The sequence below is a fragment of the Triticum dicoccoides genome, chromosome 3A, assembly GCF_002162155.2.
Source record: "Triticum dicoccoides isolate Atlit2015 ecotype Zavitan chromosome 3A, WEW_v2.0, whole genome shotgun sequence".
Classification (NCBI taxonomy): Eukaryota; Viridiplantae; Streptophyta; class Magnoliopsida; order Poales; family Poaceae; genus Triticum; species Triticum dicoccoides.
In genome coordinates this window covers 549,178,619-549,199,232 of record NC_041384.1, presented here as the reverse complement: position 1 = coordinate 549,199,232, position 20,614 = coordinate 549,178,619, and the positions used below count along the sequence as shown (strand labels likewise).

The 20,614-nt window shown below is 49.0% G+C and overlaps 1 protein-coding gene across 1 annotated transcript; it reads left to right on the top strand.

The window, feature by feature from the left end:
- Positions 1-16,281: 16,281 nt before the first annotated feature.
- Positions 16,282-19,802, top strand: LOC119269099 (chorismate mutase 1, chloroplastic-like). The gene is made up of 6 exons (XM_037550854.1): positions 16,282-16,658; positions 17,803-18,022; positions 18,102-18,188; positions 18,554-18,697; positions 18,959-19,051; positions 19,176-19,802. The coding sequence occupies exons 1-6, from the start codon at positions 16,486-16,488 to the stop codon at positions 19,410-19,412; spliced, it is 954 nt and encodes a 317-aa protein (XP_037406751.1). The 5' UTR covers positions 16,282-16,485; the 3' UTR covers positions 19,413-19,802.
- The last annotated feature ends 812 nt before the right edge of the window (positions 19,803-20,614 follow it).

Here is a 20,614-nt window from a genome sequence, read left to right as displayed (position 1 = left end):
AATTGATGTCATAAAGCCTAAGGCCGACTGCCAGCAGTCGACCTTAGCCTTGGGGACTACACCCAGTGGGTGCACTCAGCGTGCCCCCACCGGTTTGTGAAATCCAGTCGACCAGTCGACTGACAGAAAGATTGACATCATAAAGCCTAAGGCCGACTGCCAGCAGTCGGCCTTAGCCTTGGGGACTACACCCAGCGAGTGCACTCAGCGTGCCCCCGCTAACTCGGAGTTTATTCGACACACCCACTGGGTGACTACTATAAATTCCGGAAAAGAAAAGTTTTTGGTAGCATATCCAACAGAACAAACAGTGGTCGACTGACCTGGACATTGCTTTGGAGGGCAGAACTGGCGTCATAAGCCGCCTGGCTCGCATCCCGGATGGTCTTCAGCTGCTCCATCATGAGTCCCGCCTGGCGTATTGCCTCCTTCGCTGCGCCAGCTTGGTCCTCTGGGACGTGGTGCGTCGTGAAGAGGGAGGGCTGCTGAGCACTCATCAGCGGATTTGCGAAGGACACTGTGTGTCGAGTGGTGTTCTCTTCCTCCACAGTCAGAATCTCAGGCGCCGTCACATCCTGAGGCACCTTACTGGCGGACGCTTTCCGACTCCTCCTGCGTGTCAGTGGTTCTTCATCCTCGTCGTCGTCAGGGAGATTGATAACAGTGTTGGGTGGAGCTGCGGAGAAGAATCAGGATCAGGGATCGCGAGTCAGTCGACTAAGAATGGTGTTAAGAATACAGTACCTGGGTTCGAAGTTGCTGCATCCTCCATCTCGTGGTCGTCAGCCCGAGCTGAGGTTTCAGAAGTAGCAGCACTGCAACTCCAAAGAATCAGTCGACTAACTTCAGCGTCGACCAGAGATAAAGTTCACACAAAATGAGAAGACTCAAACGACACAATTACCCTGATATGGTGGGGATGGACACCTTCATCTTCGGCAGGAGCTTGGTCGGCTTTGGCGGAGCCCCCCTAGGTTGCTTCGGCGCCTTTTCAGTCGGCGCTGGAGAAGTGGTCCTAGGGCGCTTGGTCGGCTGCGTCGCAACCCCCTTGCCACGTTCAGTCGAAGGGTCGTGGACGAGCTTCGACCGCCTTTCCGAGCGCGGTGGCACGACCTCCTCCTCTTCCTCCTCGTCTTCGGCGTCATCATCATCGCCGTCGTCATCATCATCGTCGTCGTCGTCCCCTGCAATGTCCGAGTCCCATTCCTCCTCGTCCTGGCTCTCGCCCCCACTCGCCTCACCCTCCTCAGTCGGAGTTTGTGCCCCATTGGGCATCGAGTACAGCTCGGTGAGGGCCTAGCAGATATCAAGACAATGATCAGTCGACCAGTCGGCAGAGTAGACAGAGATGAATGCGACAAGAATGCAGTGGAGAGCAGGGCAAGTGTACCTTATTTGGATCACTGTTGTGGTCGAGTGGAGGAATCCTTCTGGCTCCGTGTGGGTTGTCCTTGTTTCCGGTGACGGCTGCCATCCATCTTTCCAGAGTGACATCGTCGACTGCTTCTGGATGGACTCTAGTCTCGTCTTCGGTCCCACAGTACAACCACATGCAGTGGCTCCGGAACTGGAGGGGCTGGATGCGACGCCTGAGGAAGACCTCCAGGAGATCCATGCCCGTCACTCCCTCCCGAACCAACTGCACCACGCGCTCCATCAACATCTTCACATCAGCTTTCTCCTCCGGGATCAACTTCAGAGAGGAGGGCTTGTTCACTCGGTCCATGGTAAACTGTGGGAGTCCACTCGACTGTCCCGGCGTCGACTGGTCCCGGCAGTAGAACCAAGTCGACTGCCAGCCTCTGACGGACTCGGGAAAGGTCATGGGCGGGAAGGTGCTCTTATTCCTCACCTGAATCCCCAGGCCTCCGCACATTTGGACGACTCGGGTTCTCTCATCACCTGGGCTCGCCTTCTTCACGGTCTGAGATCGACACGTGAATATATGTTTGAACAAACCCCAGTGCGGTCGACAGCCCAAGAAACCTTCACACATGGACACGAACGCGGCAAGATAGGCAATGGAGTTTGGGGTAAAGTGGTGGAGCTGCGCTCCGAAGAAGTTCAAAAAGCCACGAAAGAAAACACTCGGCGGCAAGGAAAACCCGTGATCAACATGGGTGGCCAAAAGCACACACTCACCCTCTTCTGGCTGGGGCTGCCACTCCTTCCCCGGAAGCCTCGCAGCTCCGTGGGGGATCAAGCCCTCGTTGGCCATGTCGAGGAGGTCATTCTCCGTGATGGTCGACTAGATCCAGTCTCCTTGGACCCAGCCCTTCGGCAGGCGAGATCTGGACGAGGACCCTCCGCGGCTGGTGGATCTCCCCTTCGCCATCTCCGATGCCGATGCCTTCTTTGCACGCTCCAGCGCCGCCATCTTCTCCTTGGCCATGGTCACCGGCGAGATGCGCGAAGGGAAGTGGTGCGGGGGCGAGAGCGAGCACGCTGAGCAGGGAGGAAGGAAGCAGAGAGAGGGGGAGAATGCTAAGGCGCAGCACAGAAATCCTCGCCGGGCACATTTATAAGGTCCCTTCCGAGTGGATGACAGGTGGGCCCGGTCGATCTAATCATATCTGGAACAGTTATGCAGACGGGATACGTGGCGAAAAAGGCGGCGCGGAGATCGAGGCGTCCATGCCCCGTCCCATCCGAACGCCGCGGTCCGCCCCGCTTCGCGCGCGCCCCAAAATTTCGCATCCCGCGGAATCCGCGAGCAACAAATCGGTCTGTCAGGCGCGGTGTTTCCGGCGATCCGTCGCTCGGAGATCGTCGAAGCCTGAAAGATCACTCGACGCAAAAACAGAATGGATCAAGTCGACTGAAGGCAAGTTGTTTCCTGTCGACAAAGGGATTCTTTGGTCCAGAACAGCGCACAACCGGAGCGCAAAGGTTAATCGGAAACGACATCAACTCCTTCTTCACTCGAAGCCTCAATCCATTCGGGGGCTAATGATGGGGTTATGTACCTAGGGTAGGGTCATGGACCTGATCCAAGTAACTTACCCTAGGACATCCTGAGAAGAGGTCGCCTTCTAGTCGACCAACGAGGATTCACTCGACTGGCCTGAAGGACTCGACCACGAAGACTCACTCGACCACCAGGAGGTCAAGAGGCACTCTGCACTGCAACGGCCTGTAATCAAGTAGACTTTATGATAGTAAAGGCCTTTATGTGGGGCGTTACCAGTAACGCCCCAGACTTAACTCACCTTAAACCCTCTCCTACGTGGGCTGGCTGGGGTCCTGGCGCACTCTATATAAGCCACCCCCCTCCACAGGCAGAAGGGTTCGGCACCTTGTAGTTCATACACTCATAATCCACTCGACCGCCTCCGGGCTCCGAGACGTAGGGATGTTACTTCTTCCGAGAAGGGCCTGAACTCGTACATCCTTTGTGCTTACAACCTCTCCATAGCTAGGACCTTGCCTCTCCTTACCTACCCCCCACTCTACTGTCAGGCTTAGAACCACGACAACCGGTGCACCAGTTCAGCCTCGTCAGATGGACCCGCCTCGTCAAAACACCGTTATACCTCAGGCTGTTTTAACACCTCCGGCTCACTACTCCAACCCGATGGACAATCTCGTTGCCGCTGCTGCACGGCTGGAGGCCATTCCAATTGAAGGTGATTCGCCGCAGGCAGTAGAGACGCGACGGGTCAAGGAGCTTCTGAGGACAGCTTTGGTCCAACAAGAAGCATACTCGTACAGCCGTGACCGGATCCACTCGACTCCCCGTCCAAGCCGGAGCTATAGCAGACATATGGATGAACCGGCAGTGTCGAGTAACGAACGACGTGGAGCACCCCGTGGCAACAACCCGACGGGTGGTGCTGATAACGCTCAGGAAATGGTGAACCAGGCCCGAGCGCGCAGGGAGGCCGAGTTAGCCACACAGCATCAGGCTCGGCAGCTCACGCCGGTTCGTCCAACCATCTCGATCGAACCTGGTGTTACTTCTAGTTTGGGGGTGCCTTGCCTTATCCCCACTTTACGCAATGTGCGCCTGCCCAAGGATTTCAAGGGCCCGCGCAAGGTACCAAATTACACGGCGGATCAGCCTCCAGAGACATGGGTGGAGAGCTATGAGATGGCCATGGAGATGCTTGATGTGGATGACGCATCGTGTGCGAAATACTTCACCATGATGCTTGAAGGAACGGCCCGTACTTGGTTAAAAAGCTTGCCGACTAATTCTATCAGTTCATGGGCCCAAGTACGAGCCCGGTTTATCAGCAATTTCAAGGATACATGTAAACATCCTATGTCAATAGTGGACTTAGCTGCATGCGTCCAGGAGGAAGGAGAATCAACGACTCATTGGGTGCGTCGGGTTTCACAAGTGTTGCACTCATCAGACCGCATCAACGCTGACACCCGGTATTAACCCTAGAAGGCAACTGCCGGTTTGGGCCCCTAAAGCTGAAGTTGGGACGGATGAAGCGTCATTGCACTGACATGGGGACCCTCATGGCCGCTTTGGTGAAATATGCTGATTCTGATAGTACCAAGAATCCCGAATCTGATGATGACAGGACAGGGAAGGGAAAGAGGAACAGCAACTCCAAAGGTCAGCAGCATCACTGGGCAGGCAATGGTGGTGGAGGCAAGCGTAAAGCGGATGGTAACATGGACTTTGTGGCTAATACCAACGCGCAGGACAATGGCCAGCGACGCAAGGGTAAACCGAAAAATCGTAATGGGGCACCCAACCCTAACCCAGACCGCCTAAACTATCTGCTAAGCCAGCCCTGTCCAAGACATGAGACGAAGGAGGCGCCAGCAAACCACCTTTGGAAGGATTGCTTTATTATGCAGGAGTTCAAGAATTCTAATAATTTCTGGTATGATCACGAATCTGGCGGTGGCTCAGGATCCGGGCCGGGTTACGGTGGAGGAAGTTCCGGTCCAGGATTTAATGGTAATCCGGACGGACATAATGGTCAAAATAGTCAGAACAACCAGGGTGGTTACAACCAACAGCAGCAACAGTCAGGTTACCAGAGCAACCCAAAGCAGTTGAGTAGTGGGCAGTACCATGTCTTCACCACTAGCTTGGACAAGCGAGACCGGAAAGTTCAGAGGCGGGCGGTCAACTCTGTTGAACCGGCCATACCCCGTTATCTACGTTGGTCTGAACAGCCAATCATATGGAGCAGAGAGGATCACCTTCCCCAGGTCGATAATCCGGGTCAGTTGGCTCTGGTGGTGGCGCCTCAGGTGGGAGGTTACAAGTTCACCAAGGTGCTCATGGATGGAGGTAGCAGCATTAATATCTTGTACTATGAGACCTTCCGTCGTATGGGACTGACAGATAAAAATCTTAAACCGTCTAATATGGTGTTCCACGGTGTAGTACCTGGCAGATCAGCATATCCTGTTGGTAAGATAGCTCTGGAAGTGGCCTTTGGGGATGATCATGATTCCAGGTCGGAAACATTGATGTTTGAAGTGGTGAAAATCCAAAGTCCATATCACGCCCTATTTGGGCGACCGGCCTACGCCAAGTTTATGGCACGTCCCTGTTATGTGTATTTGCAGCTCAAGATGCCGGGTCACAAGGGGACAATAACGGTTCACGGAAGCCGCAAAATCGCTTTGGAGTGCGAGGAAGGTGATGCGGCCTATGCAGAGTCGGTTTGTGCCACCGAGGAGCTGAAGTATTATAAGGACAATGTTGATCCGGCGAACATGACTCCATTAAAGAAGCCAACTACGGAGCATGATCCGGCCCTGAAGTTCAAATCGGCAGCAGAAACTAAGCTTGTTGACTTTGTACCTGGCGATTCGTCCAAGCAGTTCAGCATCAGTGCTAATTTGGATCCGAAATAGGAAAGCGCGCTCATCGAGTTCATCCGTGAGAATGGGGACATTTTTGCATGGAAGCCCTCTGACATGCCAGGTGTACCGAGGCAACTCGCTGAGCACACCCTTAATATGGATCCTAAATACAAACCGGTGAAACAGTTCCTCCGCCGGTTTAACGAAGAAAGACGCAAGGCAATTGGAGAAGAGGTAGCCAGGCTCTTAGCAGCTGGTTTTATTGTTGAAGTTTTTCACCCTGAGTGGCTTGCCAATCTGGTGCTGGTCCTTAAGAAAAACGGCACCTGGCGCATGTGTGTGGATTACACAGATCTTAATAAAGCTTGTCCAGCAGATCCTTTTGCCCTCCCCCGTATTGATCAAATTATTGATGCTACGGCGGGTTGTGAGCGTTTAAGTTTTCTGGATGCATATTCTGGCTATCATCAGATCAAAATGGCAGTTAAGGACCAGGAGAAAACGGCATTCATAACTCCCTTTGGAGCCTTCTGCTATGTGTCTATGCCCTTTGGGCTCAAGAGTGCCCAGGCAACTTATCACTGTTGTGTGCAAAATTGTCTACACAAACAGATTGGCCGTAATGTACACGCCTACATGGATGATATTGTGGTTAAATCCAGGGAGAAGGAGACTCTGATTGGTGATTTAAAGGAAACTTTTGATAACCTGAGGACATACAAGATGATGCTTAATCCGGACAAATGCGTCTTTGGTGTACCGGCGGGCAAGTTATTAGGCTTCCTGGTGTCCAATAGGGGAATTGAGGCTAATCCGGAGAAGATCACAGCCATCACCTACCTGGCTAAACCGAAGTGTATCAATGATGTTCAACGCCTGGCAGGCCGGATTGCCGCATTAAGCCGGTTTATCAGTCGCCTTGGTGAGAAGGCAATCCCTTTGTATCAGATGTTGAAGAAGACGGATCAGTTTGTATGGAGTTCTGCTGTTGATGAAGCATTTGAGGACTTAAAGCGGCAATTGGCCGATCCGCCTGTGCTCTCCGCTCCCATTGACAAGGAGCCGTTACTGTTATATGTTGCTGCTAATGCTCGGGCGGTCAGCGTGGCTATTGTGGTGGAGCGAAAGGAGGCAGGTAAGGAGCATCTGGTTCAACGTCCGGTCTATTATATCAGCGAGGTGCTCATTGAGTCCAAGCAAAGGTATCCACATTGGCAGAAGCTGGTGTATGGAGTTTTTATGGCAAGCCGGAAGCTTACACAATACTTCTAAGGGCATCCAATTACGGTGGTCAGTTCTGCTCCTTTGGGGGATATCATCCAGAACCGGGAAGCAACTGGTCGGATTGCCAAGTGGGCTATAGAGCTTGGGCCGCACGATTTGAAGTATGTGCCTCAGACGGTGATTAAGTCTCAAGCACTGGTTGATTTTATCAATGATTGGACAGAAATGCAAGCACCTGAAGAAAAGCTGGATCACACATATTGGACCATCCATTTTAACGGATCTAGGCAATTGGAAGGTTCGGGGGCTGGAGTCGTATTAACTTCCCCATGAGGTGATAAGTTTTGTTATGTTCTCCGCTTAATGTTCCCTTGTACTAACAATGCAGCTGAGTATGAAGCCTTGCTCCATGGTCTCCGGATGGCTAAAGAGATGAATCTAGGTCGAGTTAAGTGCTTCGGTGACTCGGACCTCGTGGCTCAGCAAGTGTCTGGCACTTGGGACTCTAAGGATCCACTCATGGCGGCATATCGTCGTGAGGTGGATATTGTTGCAGGTCATTTCAAAGGCTATCAGGTGGACCACGTGGATCGGCAGAAAAATGAAGCGGTGGATGCTTTAAGCCGGCTGGGCTCTCAGCGCAAACCGGTTCCGCCCAATGTTTTTCTGGATGTGCTGCACAACCCGTCGGTCAAGATCCCTGGTGAAGCGAATTTGGCTATTCCTGATCCGAAGGCTCAATTGGTGGCAGCTCTTCATGTTATTCCGGATTGGACGCTTCCCTACCTGGCGCACAAGAACCGGGGCGAGTTACCAGAGGATGAGACTCTGGCCAGACAGATAATCCGGCAATCCAAGTCCATGACTATTATCAACGGCGAGTTGCATCATTGCAGTGTGTCAGGAGCATTTCAACGATGTGTGTCTCCTGAAGAAGGCCGTGAAATTTTGCGTGAGATCCACGCAGGAGATTGTGGTCATCACGCCGGTTCAAAATCTCTGGTGGCTAAAGCGTTTCGCCATGGCTTCTATTGGTTAACTGCTCATGCTGATGCAGAGGATCTGGTCAGACAATGTGATGGTTGCCAAAAGTTCTCAAGACGTGCTCATGTACCAGCTCAAGAATTGAGAATGATTCCAATTACTTGGCCATTTGCGACTTGGGGGCTAGATATGGTTGGGCCTTTCAAAAGGTCCAAAGATAAGAAGACCCACCTCCTGGTGGCGGTTGATAAGTTTACAAAGTGGGTGGAGGCAGAACCTGTTAGCAAGTGTGATGCGGCCACGGCGGTTCAGTTCATTAAAAAAGTGATTTTCCGGTTTGTCTTTCCACACAGTATCATCACAGATAATAGTACCAATTTGTCCAAAGGTGCCATGAAGGAGTTCTGCGAACGGGAGCACATCCGGCTCGACGTTTCATCAGTGGCACACCCACAGTCCAATGGTCAAGCAGAAGGAGCTAATCAAGAGATCTTGAGAGGTATCAAGCCCCGGCTCATGGTTCCTTTGCAGAGAACGCCGGGTTGTTGGGTAGAAGAATTACCATATGTGTTATGGAGCATCAATACAACACCCAACAGGTCAACATGATACACACCGTTCTTCATAGTTTATGGAGCGGAGGCGGTTCTCCCCAGTGATATCCGTCATGATTCACCTCGTGTGACGGCTTATATTGAAGTGGACAACGAGACAACACGGCAAGATGCTTTGGACCGGTTGGATGAAGAGCGTGACATAGCAGCCCCGATCGGCGATTTACCAACAGGATCTTCGTCGTTATCACAGTCGCCGAGTCAGAACCAGAACCTTCCAGGAAGGAGATTTGGTGCTTCGGCTCATTCAAGATTAGACTGATATGCATAAGTTATCCCCACCTTGGGAGAGGCCTTTCGTGGTCAGCAAGAATCTGCACAACGGGTCATACTATCTGATCGATATTCGAGAGCATAAGGACTCACGTACATCAGAGGAGGAGACCAACAGGCCATGGAACATAGCTCATCTTCGGCCTTATTATACCTGAGCCATTGGTTCTACTTATGTACATATTACAACGATGTATATATTATGATTAAATATAATAAACCGGAACCTCAGCTAAAGCGGGGTATCTGTTCTTTTACATCATGTGTGGTTACACGGAGTTGTTCTAAAGCGGCCTCCGGTTTACCCCTTGAGTTCGCTTTTTAAAAGCATCATGTTATATCACTTGGAGGTTTGGTCGTGTCCGAACCAATACCATACCTCTTGATAGGCGAGAGCCACCAGATCACTTGGGGACTTGGTCACGTCTGAACCAGTCATGCATCTTGATCGGCCTAAGGCCACAGAATCACTTGGGGGCTTGGTCGAACCCGAACATTGCCATGCCACTTGGTCGGCATAAATGCCACGGTTTCATTTGGGGACCTGGCTGACTAGAACCATAGTTACACCTCACGGGAGCTTGGTCGTGTTCGGCCATGGTAACGCCATTTGATCAGCTCAAATAAACCTTTTTTGCAAACGGTTGTGTCATTGCTTTTGCTTCGCACTTTTCTTTGCAAGATACTTTTTTCTTTTTTATTGCGTTTTTTTAAAACCGACAAAGTTTTCAACCAATCAATTGACGGAACACAGTTCACGTCAATCCGGAGACTATTTGCCCGGTTTGATCCTTGTTGTTAACATCCTTTTATGGAGTAACACGGTGTTTATTATAACCGGCACGGTTTACATGGTAAACCAGCGTCATATATATACAGGAGCTGTTATCTCCTCCAACAGTGTGGGTTTGCAAAACTCCGCTTCAAGATTGGCCAAGCCAACTTCACGCTCAACGATGGCAGGTATTATGTATCTCAAAAATTTGGTCATATACTTAATTTTTTTTGGATGTTTTGACTTCATATATGCAGACATCATATTCCGCCTAATGGTACAACCGCGGTGGCACTTGAAGAGTTTCTTATTGCAGAAAGTGCTTTGGAAAGTTCATCACCACAGGAAGAACAAATTATGCACGAAGGCATATCAACATCAAAAGTATCAGCTAGCCTATTACAAGGCAACACGGTGCCCATAATAATATCATTGTTTTTCGCAAAGGAGAGACAGTTTTAAAACCGGCTTCCGGTTCAAGCTTGGTCACCAGCCTGGCCTGATGGTTGTGGGTCATCCTGCGCCGCTTCAGCCTCCGTTTCTCTACCCAGTGGCTGGAAATCAACAGTTGTCCAGTTGATTCCCATTAATGCTTGAAAAACAGCTTCATCATGGATCAGCAATGACGGGTCAATATCGGGAGCGTAAGTATGCTTACGGATTGGAGGGATCAGATTTTCCGATTCATGGATTGGTGCAGCTATTCGCTTGTTCTGATTGTCATATTGGGCTTGATAATGAGACAAGTCTGCTTCTTCAGCCAATTGACAAGCTAGCGGACGTACCTCCCGGTTTATTTCTCGCAGATCCGCTTCACCAAACTCTGACCCGTCTTCCTTCAAGCTGGGATAGCCTTGAGCCACTTCAATAGGATCAAAATCCGGCACCCAGGCTTTTCCCCAGATTAAGGCATTGATCGCACCGGTTCGAGCAGCAGATTTCTTCAGCCCTTCAACCCGGGCAGGAAGCACCGACAGTTTCATCAGAGTGTCTTGAATCAAAGTGGGCACCGGTTTGTTATGGGATGCGGTACAGATGATCCGCTGGGCACCAGTATACAATTGTTCAACCAATGTATAGGCGGCTTTTAGTTTCTTCCGCACATTTGACCCCAAGTGACCAATGCGTGTCCCTGAAATACCATAAAGGGTTAATAAACCGGCAACTCTGTAAGAAGGCAGAGTCAATTCAGAAGTCAAACTGGCTTACCAAAGATAGCTGTAGTCATGGCATGCACGTGCCGCTTTATGCTGGTCAGTTCATCCGCCACTGGTTTTAGTGCAGCCTCGGCATCCTCTGCTCGTTTGATTAAACCGGACTTTTCAGTGGCCCAATCCGCCCGCTTCTTCTTGAAGCTCTCCTTAAGTTGTTTCATGGCGCTTAAAGCGTTGGCTAATTCCTCTTTTGCTTTGGAGGTTTCAGCTTGTTGGGTTTTCAGGTTTTCTTGGAGATTGGCGACTTGGCTTTCTTTCGTCTTCAGTTCCGCCTGCATGCAGACAGTTATATGCTTCAACAAAACGGTACAAGGATTGAAGTACCAACCACATAACAAGTTATGCACTTAGCACATATTCGATCTTCATCTTTCAATTGCTTACAAAGTCCCAAGATCAATACAAGTATTCAACTTGGCACTTGGGGGCTAATGGCTATTTGCTCGTATATATATTCTGATGCAGCAATCTCAATTACTTAAAGTACCGGTTTAACTACGCTAAGTTGAACCGGCCCTTGGGGGCTACATCGGTGAATTTCAAAGTATTAAGATTTATATTAGTAAGTCCCGGTTTGAAAGAAGATTACAAACCGGCCCTTGGGGGCTAGGAGAGTCAGCAAGTATTGAAGCATACAAGCAGGAAAGAGCATATGGAAGTTACCTCGTATTTATCCTTCATCATATTAACCAGACTGGCTTCATAGTCACGGCTGGTATACAGCCGGTTCAGGTAGCCGGAATGGATATCTTGGGCGTTCAGAGCAGCGTAATTTGCCAGATCAGCATTCCACTTGCCTTTACCAAAGGCAGCAAATTCTTCCTTGGCGGAATGTTTGGACAAAGCAACAGGATTGCTTGGCTCGGTATGGCCAGTGCCAGTAATGACAACCTCATCCTCTTGAGTATCGCCGGTTTACACTGGGGCTGTTGGCTTGTCAGTAGGTTTTGCTGGACCGGTGGATCTCTCAATTTGGATGGAGCCTGTGGGCTGATTGACAGGACCTGAGGCATCAGTAGGTCTCTCTTCAGCAATAAGATAGTCGTCTTGCTGCGGTGGATCGTTGGGTATATCCTCAGGAATAGCCGCTTCAAGATCGGGTGTTTTGCCTGGCTCAAGAACGGCATCTTCTTCGGCGCTTTGTCCAGGCGGGCTTTCTTGCTTGGCCTAGGTTTGGCCCTGAAAAGAATAACAAAATCAAATACAGCATATGTTCTAAGGCGATGTGCTACAAATATCATAATAAGTATAGCTTACCCAAGCACCGTTTTGAGCGGTGGCAGCTGAGTAGCTGATGACTCGCCAGAAGATGAGTGGGAAGTAACCTAGTAATCGGAGTCACATGGATTAAGAGGTTGACGAAAGCAGCCCGCTTTAGGACAATCACTGACAAGCAAATTAGAGACCTATGAACGGCGTTTCCGAACCGGACTGTTCGGTAAACCGGCGGAGATAACTACCTGGCCGCTATGCCGGGTTGTGCGACGAGCTTCGTGCTGTTGGGTCTTCATAAGAAATTTGGGATCCAAATAAGCAAGAGGATGAGAACATTTAACTTTCCGGTTTGCCTGACGGATTTTTAGCAAAGGCAAAGGTTCTGAATCGGAAGAGAGAATAATTACCTCTGCAGCATCAGCGTGGCTGGCTTCGGCATCATCCTGACAAATATCATCATCAATAAGACGCATGAAAAATAAGCCAAGTGAGTCAAGCTCTACCTCAAGGTCCGGATTATCCACATCATCATCAGGGGCCGGATTAGAAGATGCAATAGTTCTTTTCCTGTGGGCAGTCTTCTTTACAGCTTTAGTCTTTTGCCGGGTTGCTCTTTCCGGTTTGTCTGGTTTTTCTGGTTTCTCCTGCGGCAATTTCTTGCTTCAAAACGGGTCATTGCCCTGATTACACAGACACTGATATTAAACAATGACCAGATATATCAATAACAGATTCAGCAAAAGGAAAAATCAAGGTCTTACAGCTGGCGGTTTGTTGGTGGCACAGAAGGGAAGCATGCCGTTTTTAGCACAGATATGTTCCGGTTCATTCAGCATCTTATTCACAGCCTCTATGATTTCTTCATCGGTGAGCTGGATTTTGGAATGTCGCAGTGGGTCATCAACACTGCCGGTATACTCGCACATCAAACCGGAGCGCTGACTAAGGGGCAGTATGCTCCATGATATCCTACAGCGAGCGAGATCAACCCCTGTTAAACCGTTGGCCATAAAGGCTCTGAGCTTCGACAGTTGAGGAGCATATTTGCTTCTCTCCTGGGCAGTAAATCTTTGCGGAAAAGGGTGTGTATTGCTGAGCCGCTCCGGACGAAAGCCAGGCAAGGGATTCTCACCAGCAGGAGAGGTGTCTTTGCAATAGAACCATGTCTGATTCCACTCTTTGGGGTGGTTGTGCAGTTTGGCGTGAGGGTATGTGACCTCTTTCCTTTTCTGGATCGCCACTCCACCCAACTTCGTATTGGAGCCGTCAGTAAACTTAGTACGGCGGTTTAGATGGAAAAGGTCTCTGAACAATTTCACTGTGGGCTCCTCTTAAAAGAACGCCTCACAGAGCACTTGGAAGTGACACATATTTGTAACAGAATTGGGGCCAGTGTCTTGTGGATGGAGTTGGAAATCGGCCAAAACATCCCGGTAAAATTTAGAACCGGACGGCTTAAAGCCCCGAGCTAAGTGATCTACGAAAACAACAACCTTTCCTTCTTGAGGAGTGGGAGGGCATTCTTTGCCAGGAGCCCTCCAATGGATGGTATCTTTGCTGCCTAAAGCGCTGATTAGGACTAGATCGTCCAGCTGAGGCTCTGTGACGCGAGAAGGAACCCAATTGCACTCATATACTTGCTTGGCCATGATGGAATCTACAAGGTAGAAGATCCCGGTTCAAAAATGCATTTGATCAAGGTACATTGGTATGTGCAATGTTAAACCGGAGACAGAACTATCTGAACCGGAGTTTTATGAAGCAACAACATCTGGCGGTTCAACAAGGGGACTAATGGTATATACCGGTTTGGCAATTTTTTTCTACAAGGTTAAACCGCCTGGTTTAAACATTGAAGCAGATGAGTAAGTTTATAGAAACAGATTTCGTAAGATTTCTCTACAGCGATGGATCTGAAGCAAGTTCAGAAAAAAAGATAAATATTCAGAGGTCCAAAAGGAGCAGTACCGAATCAATGAGCAAGACGTACATACAGATCTATGGTTTTGAGATGTGTAAGTGAAGGCGAAGGGTAAACAGCTACCATTGCACAGAATAAAGATTTGCGGAGTCATCTAAAGATCTATCGTATGAGCAAGAGGCAGACGATGAACACTGAAGAACTGTGAAACCCTAGGTCAGATCTGCGGGGGAAAGGATAGAAGATTTACCGGAGCTGAGGAAGACGGGGAAGGTTGCCGCGATGCTCTGGTGCGCCCAGGTTGATGCAGCGGCCAAGGTTGAGGCAGAGGTCGACGGCGGCGGCGGAGCTCCAAGGCTGGCGACGCGAGGAAGACGAAGAAGAAAGGCACGAAGGGGAGAAAAGAAATGACCCTTCGGTCCTATTTATAAGGCGAAAGAACAGGTGTCAGGCGCGACAATCAAGGGGCCACAAAACAGAGCTGTCGCCTTGATTTCCGCAGATCTATTAAACAAAGAAGCATAATGGATAGCTTCGTTATGACAGGTGACGTCACTCCGGTTTACAGCAATCAAAGAAGATGACATCAAGGCGGTTTACCAATTTATGAGAAGATGTTGAAGATGAAGCTTTTGTTAAAGGATTGACATGAACCCGTTCAAATCAATTTGGGGCCTAATGTTGGGGATATTACTGCTGGGCGTAAACCGGTCTATCTGAGCCGGGTCAACTTCATCAGTAGTTCCAGAGTGATAAAGCCCAAGAAGGCGGATGAGGGCCTAAGGCCCGTAGCCTGTTCAAGACTTGTAGCTATAAACCGGGATTTGTATATAAACTTGTACTGTAAGTTAGGAATAAGGAGAGACCAACCCGGAATACGAATATCGACCGGTGTTAGGACTCTGTGAGCCGAGGGGTGTCACCCGTGTATATAAGGGGACGACCCAGCGGCGGTTCAGAGAGAGACAACAACTCGAGACATAGGCGAAGCTTGTTGGCTCCCTAGTCATCGAAACCCCATCAATTCCATCACAACTAGACGTAGGCTTTACCTTCATCGAAGGGGCCGAACTAGTATAAACTCTCTTGCGTCCCTGTGTCCGCTTTAACCCCTTCAAGCTAACCCGCCACGATGCCTCCACGACTAAGTCCTTTCTCTAGGACATATGCCGTGACAAAGCCACGACAGATACCGTCACCCAGATAATACCCTTTGTCGTAGGTGTGGCCGTTGACAGTAAAGTTCACCGGTGGGCTGTTTTCGTACCTTGGCAAACTGTCGAACAGCTTGCGGGCGTCGAAGAAGGAGACGGCCGGCGAGGGGAGACGCGGCGCCCACAGACCAGCTAGCTGCCCGGTCGGCGTCCGACGAGGGTGACGGCGTCCGACGAGCGTGTCGGTTGTCTATGGCTGGGGCGGCGAGGCGGCTGGGCGTGGGGGAAACAGCGGCAGGGAACCAGCTTGCTCCCCGGCGTCCAAATGGCGGCGGCGGGCGACTGGGGGCAGGGGCGGCGTTGCTGGGCGGATGTGGAGGCGGCGGCAGCTGGAAGAGTCGCCGGCAAAATGGGCGGCGACGTCGGTGACGAAGGAGCCGGGGGCGAGGGTTGCTTGTTGGCTGGGGGGAGGGAAGGCTAATGTGCCACAAACGAGCGGGCCCGGGGATAGGAGTAGGCGAGCAAGCGCGCGTCCGTCGCGTGTCCGAGTCGACGCAAATCAGGCTCAAAAATGGGCCGGGAATGGGTCGCTCGCGGACGAAAAACGGACGCGCGTCCGTTTGGGTAGGCGCGTTGGGCCGCTACTTTTGTCCGCACCGACCCAAATGGACGCAGACGGACGAAATGGGTCGCCCCATTGGAGTTGCTCTAAACGTGCATTTCACGTACATTATTACTAGTCATGTAAAACATACAATCACCAACAATAAAAATGGGAACTTTTCCCCCACCAAACACGTACAATGCTTATTGGTGACCAACCCCGTGTCATCTCGCCTCGGCTAAAAACTTGGAGACAACCCCTCTCAATAAAAATGGGAGCCTTTTCCCCATCGGACACATACAATGTTTATTGACGATCAATCCCGCGTCATCTCACCTCGGCCAAAAATTTAGGACGATCCCTTCTCAATAAAAATAGAATTTTTTTTCTATCAAACATCTACAATATTTATTGGGTGACCAACCCCACGCCACAGGTTCGGTCAAGGGACGACCACTTACAGAGAAGGAACCCTCACGACAGGCCGACCTACCGCGCCGGGCCTCCGCCCCCCTCCTCACCCTCCCGCCTCTCCCTCGTACGGTCGGTCCTACTCCTACCTACTTCGCTCCCCCAACCATCTCGCTCCTCTCCCTCTCTCTTTCACACGCACCCACCTCCCCTGCTCCTTTCCTTCCAGCCCGGCACGCCTGATTCTGAAATCCAAATCCAGAGATCCCAATTCCACTTTCCAGGCTGCAGCGGAGGGCCGGGGCGCGGTCGGCCATGGAGTTTAAGGTGGCATCGAAGGCGGCCGCGTTGCCCGCGGCCTGGCACGGCACGAGCCAGGGAGCGCAGGGCCGGAGCAGCGTCGCCTTTGGATCGGCGTGGAGGAAGGCGTCGTCGCGGCCGGCGCGGGCGCTGTTCGCTGCAACTAACAACTCCGCGCCGGTGGCCAGGTATGGCTTCATGTTATGCTTCCCGACATTGATTCCCCCGTTTCTTTTGCTTTGCTTACGGATACGGATGTTTCCGTGTTGGGGGTTGGTGATTTGGTGTATTCATTCTGGGATTGGTTGTGTTGTTTTCAGTTACAAGTATTTGAATTGTGAAATATTCAGTCCGGTTGCGCTGTTTTCAGTTACAATTATTTAGTTACAAAATATTAAGTCTATCGTTGCTTCGATATGAAGTTAATGATTGAGTTATTCCAAGCTCTTTTTTTATGTACTCTAGTTTGACTCGAGATCTCAATAGTAGAGAGTTGAATAGTTGATTATGTTGTCCCTTCTGCTTAAACCATCAACTTCTTGTCGGTGTAAGAGTTAACTTCGAAACATAGCATGTGACCTGGATTGTAGCCTTATAGGGGTTGTGTTTGTTCTTTTCTGTCTTGTTATTTTTTCAAATTATGTTTAATCATGCAATGATGCAAATTATTGCAGCATCTTTTTTACTTCCACCGAAATAGTTCATTAATATTTGATGACTTGACCACATGTCTTCAAGTCATACTGAAAGACCAAAAAGTGGTGAATGATTAACTTTGACTAGGGCATGCCTGTAATATCTTAGTGGCTAAGGCTCACCTAATTGTGGTGAGACTTTCTGCAAACGTATGTGCAAGTGCAACCTTGAGCAGAGCATTGAATTATAGCACTATGAATGGATTAACCTGGTTCTGATAACTTTGACTTATAGTTTTGATAACTAAGGCCTACTTGTAATGTCTTAGTGACTAAGGCTCACCTAATTGTTGTGAGACTTTCTGCAAAGGTATGTGCAAGTGCAACCTTGAGCAGAGCATTGAATTATAGCACTATGAATGAATTAACCTGGTTCTAATAACTTTGACTTATAGTTCTGATAACTAAGGCCTGCTTGTAATGTCTTAGTGACTAAGGCTCACCTAATTGTGGTGAGACTTTCTGCAAACGTATGTGCAAGTGCAACCTTGAGCAGAGCATTGAATTATAGCACTATGAATGGATTAACCTGGTTCTGAGAACTTTGACTTATAGCTATGATACTTCTGCAAAAAAATGTTTGTTTTGTTTTACTGCAAGGAACTGATAACTTTTCTTAATGGTACACTTCTTCTAGGGTGGAGAAACAGAGGATAGATCAAAGTCAAATACTGACCTTGGACAGTGTCAGAACTTCGTTGATTAGACTAGAAGACAGCATCATATTCGGTCTCTTGGAGAGAGCACAGTATTGTTATAATGCTGATACATATGATAGCAATTCTTTCCATGTGGATGGATTTGGCGGCTCTTTGGTTGAGTTCATGGTTAGAGAAACTGAAAAGCTACATGCAAAGGTGGAGCATCCTTGCAATTAGAAATATAATTGATTACGGCATTGCCTAGAAAATACATATGCTGATCTTTCTTATGTAGGTTGGGAGATACAAGAGCCCAGATGAGCACCCATTCTTTCCAGAAGATCTGCCTGAGACACTGTTGCCGCCTATCCAGTATCCAACGGTAATGCAAATTTCAAGTTTTCTTGGGTGTCAAATGCTTCCCTTGTAGGCCTGTAGATATTTTTTGTCAATGTAGGAAAACATGGTCCTGGAATTGCCAACTAACATATTCAGGGTTTTGACATCGGTGCATGAACGATTGAACAATACCGTGCTTCTGTTTTCCATTGTTACTTGTTAGCAACTAGCATTCATTTCAGTTTCATTAAAAGCTCTGACTATCCATCTGGAGCCTGAAACATCTGTCAATATTGATTGTGGAATATTATCATCTATTGAAAGACTCGTATTTCTAGTAGATCACTGTGTTTTTCTTGTTGATGCAATTTTGGATGGATTCTTATGTTGTCTTTATTATTTTCATAGGTTCTGCATCCTATTGCTGATTCCATTAATATCAACAAAGAGATTTGGAAAATGTACTTTGATGAAGTTCTTCCAAGGCTAGTGAAAGAAGGAAGTGATGGAAATTCTGGATCCAGTGCTCTTTGCGACACGACCTGCTTGCAGGTACTACACTAGATCAATACTGCTGGTCTTTGAGCCGGACAGCTAATTGTTGCAAATCATTTTTACTATGCCATAACATTCATTCACTGAAAATAAGCCTTGTTATTACCATTGTTTGCAAGATTTTGTACTGTCGTAATTTTATTATATGTCAGTTCCATATGACTAAGCTGAGGTTCACTAGAGGTTCCTGCAACTAAGCATTTCTTTGGGAAGTACATTTTGCTCATCTGTCTTTTCCACCACTGTTCTGTAATTCAGGCACTCTCTAAGAGAATCCACTATGGAAAGTTTGTGGCAGAGGCCAAGTTTCAAGAGTCCCCTGAAGATTACACTCCTGCAATAAAAGCTCAGGTCAGTGCTCTATGTTACAATGAGGGGTAACACTGTCATACTTCTCTTCCGCTTACATTGTTTCAAATGGACTGCAATTTGATCCCATTGTGGAAACAACCAATTTGTCGGGCGGCCATTGCAGGACGGCGCTCAACTAATGCAGCTCCTCACCTACGAGACGGTCGAGCGTGCGATCGAACATCGGGTGGAAACCAAGGCCAAGATATTTGGACAGGAGGTGAACATAGGAGCTGAAGCCAAGGGCATGGCGCCTGTGTACAAGATCAGGCCCAGCCTGGTCGCTGGACTGTACAGCAACAGGATCATGCCGCTGACCAAGGACGTCCAGATAGCATACTTGCTAAGGAGGCTGGACTGAGCGCTGACAAATGTGCAGCGCAGTGCCTGCTCCATCATCCGATTTTCTTGCGTCATCAAAGAATAAACGGGGCAGGGAACGGCCATAGGCATATTCATATTGGGACTCAACTTGGAGGAACATATTTGAGACGTTTATTGTTTCACCTATATAGATTTTTGTATCACAAGAGCAAGAGGAGCCACCGTGTGGTGGGACTGTGGCACATGATCATTTCTATTGCTGTTGGTGTTTTGCAAAGCTTTGAATCTTAGAGCAGCTCTAGCTGATTCTGTAAAACCTCAGCCTGTATAATGGTTTTAAGGACGATCGGTCAAGTTTGTAGAGAGGTTGGCGGCAAAATCAGTTTTTTTTTCATTTTTGAGGTGAGCAAAATCAAATTCAGCATAACATGTTCTGCCTACTTTGCCTGCGGTGTGGGACCCACCTGGTGGGGGTTAGAGAGCTGGGCGGCAGCACAAGCGAGCATGGAGGTTTTACGGAGTGTTTGTGACTTGTTAACATTTTTGCTCTAAGTTGTCTTTGTGACTCTAAATATGTAGGCCGGAGGTGGAGGCATATGGAACACCCTCCAAGATATATAGCAATGAAGATGTATCTAGTGAATCCCATAGGGCTGATTTTTGCAGTATGCGCTCAGTTCTCCATATAAGCGGTTATTATCAAGTATCGAGTCTGGGTAATTTCAAGAAATCTGTTCTTTTAAGGGAATTTTGGGGAATATGCTAGTTTTTCTAGGACTTCCGCGTGTTTCATCAATCACAAATATAGTGATGCGCCCACACACGGAACCAACCAGAAAGACCAAGGAAGAACATGTGTTTGCAGAATTTTGCGCAAAACCTCTCCAAGAAAATAAAATTACATTCAAGACCATAGAATTTTCGGCAACTGCCATCATCACCGATAACCATCATCAAATTCGAAGGAAAACCATAGCCTAGAAGGGCGTTGTGAGCCGATGAAGAAGCCTGTCGAGCGTAAGGCCTTTATCGTTGTGGCGTGTCGGCGGGGATCATCCCCATCCTCCTCAAATTCTGGAGGTAATGTTAGCGTCGATGTCGCCGAGGTCGAGCACCAGATCCCCCGCAATCAAGCCTACTGTGGATTATTAAACATCAAATCTTCGAGTTTTGGCACAACATCGGTCCTATATGTGCTTCTTTGGAACCGATGCACGGGGGAGGCTGTTAATCTCCAAC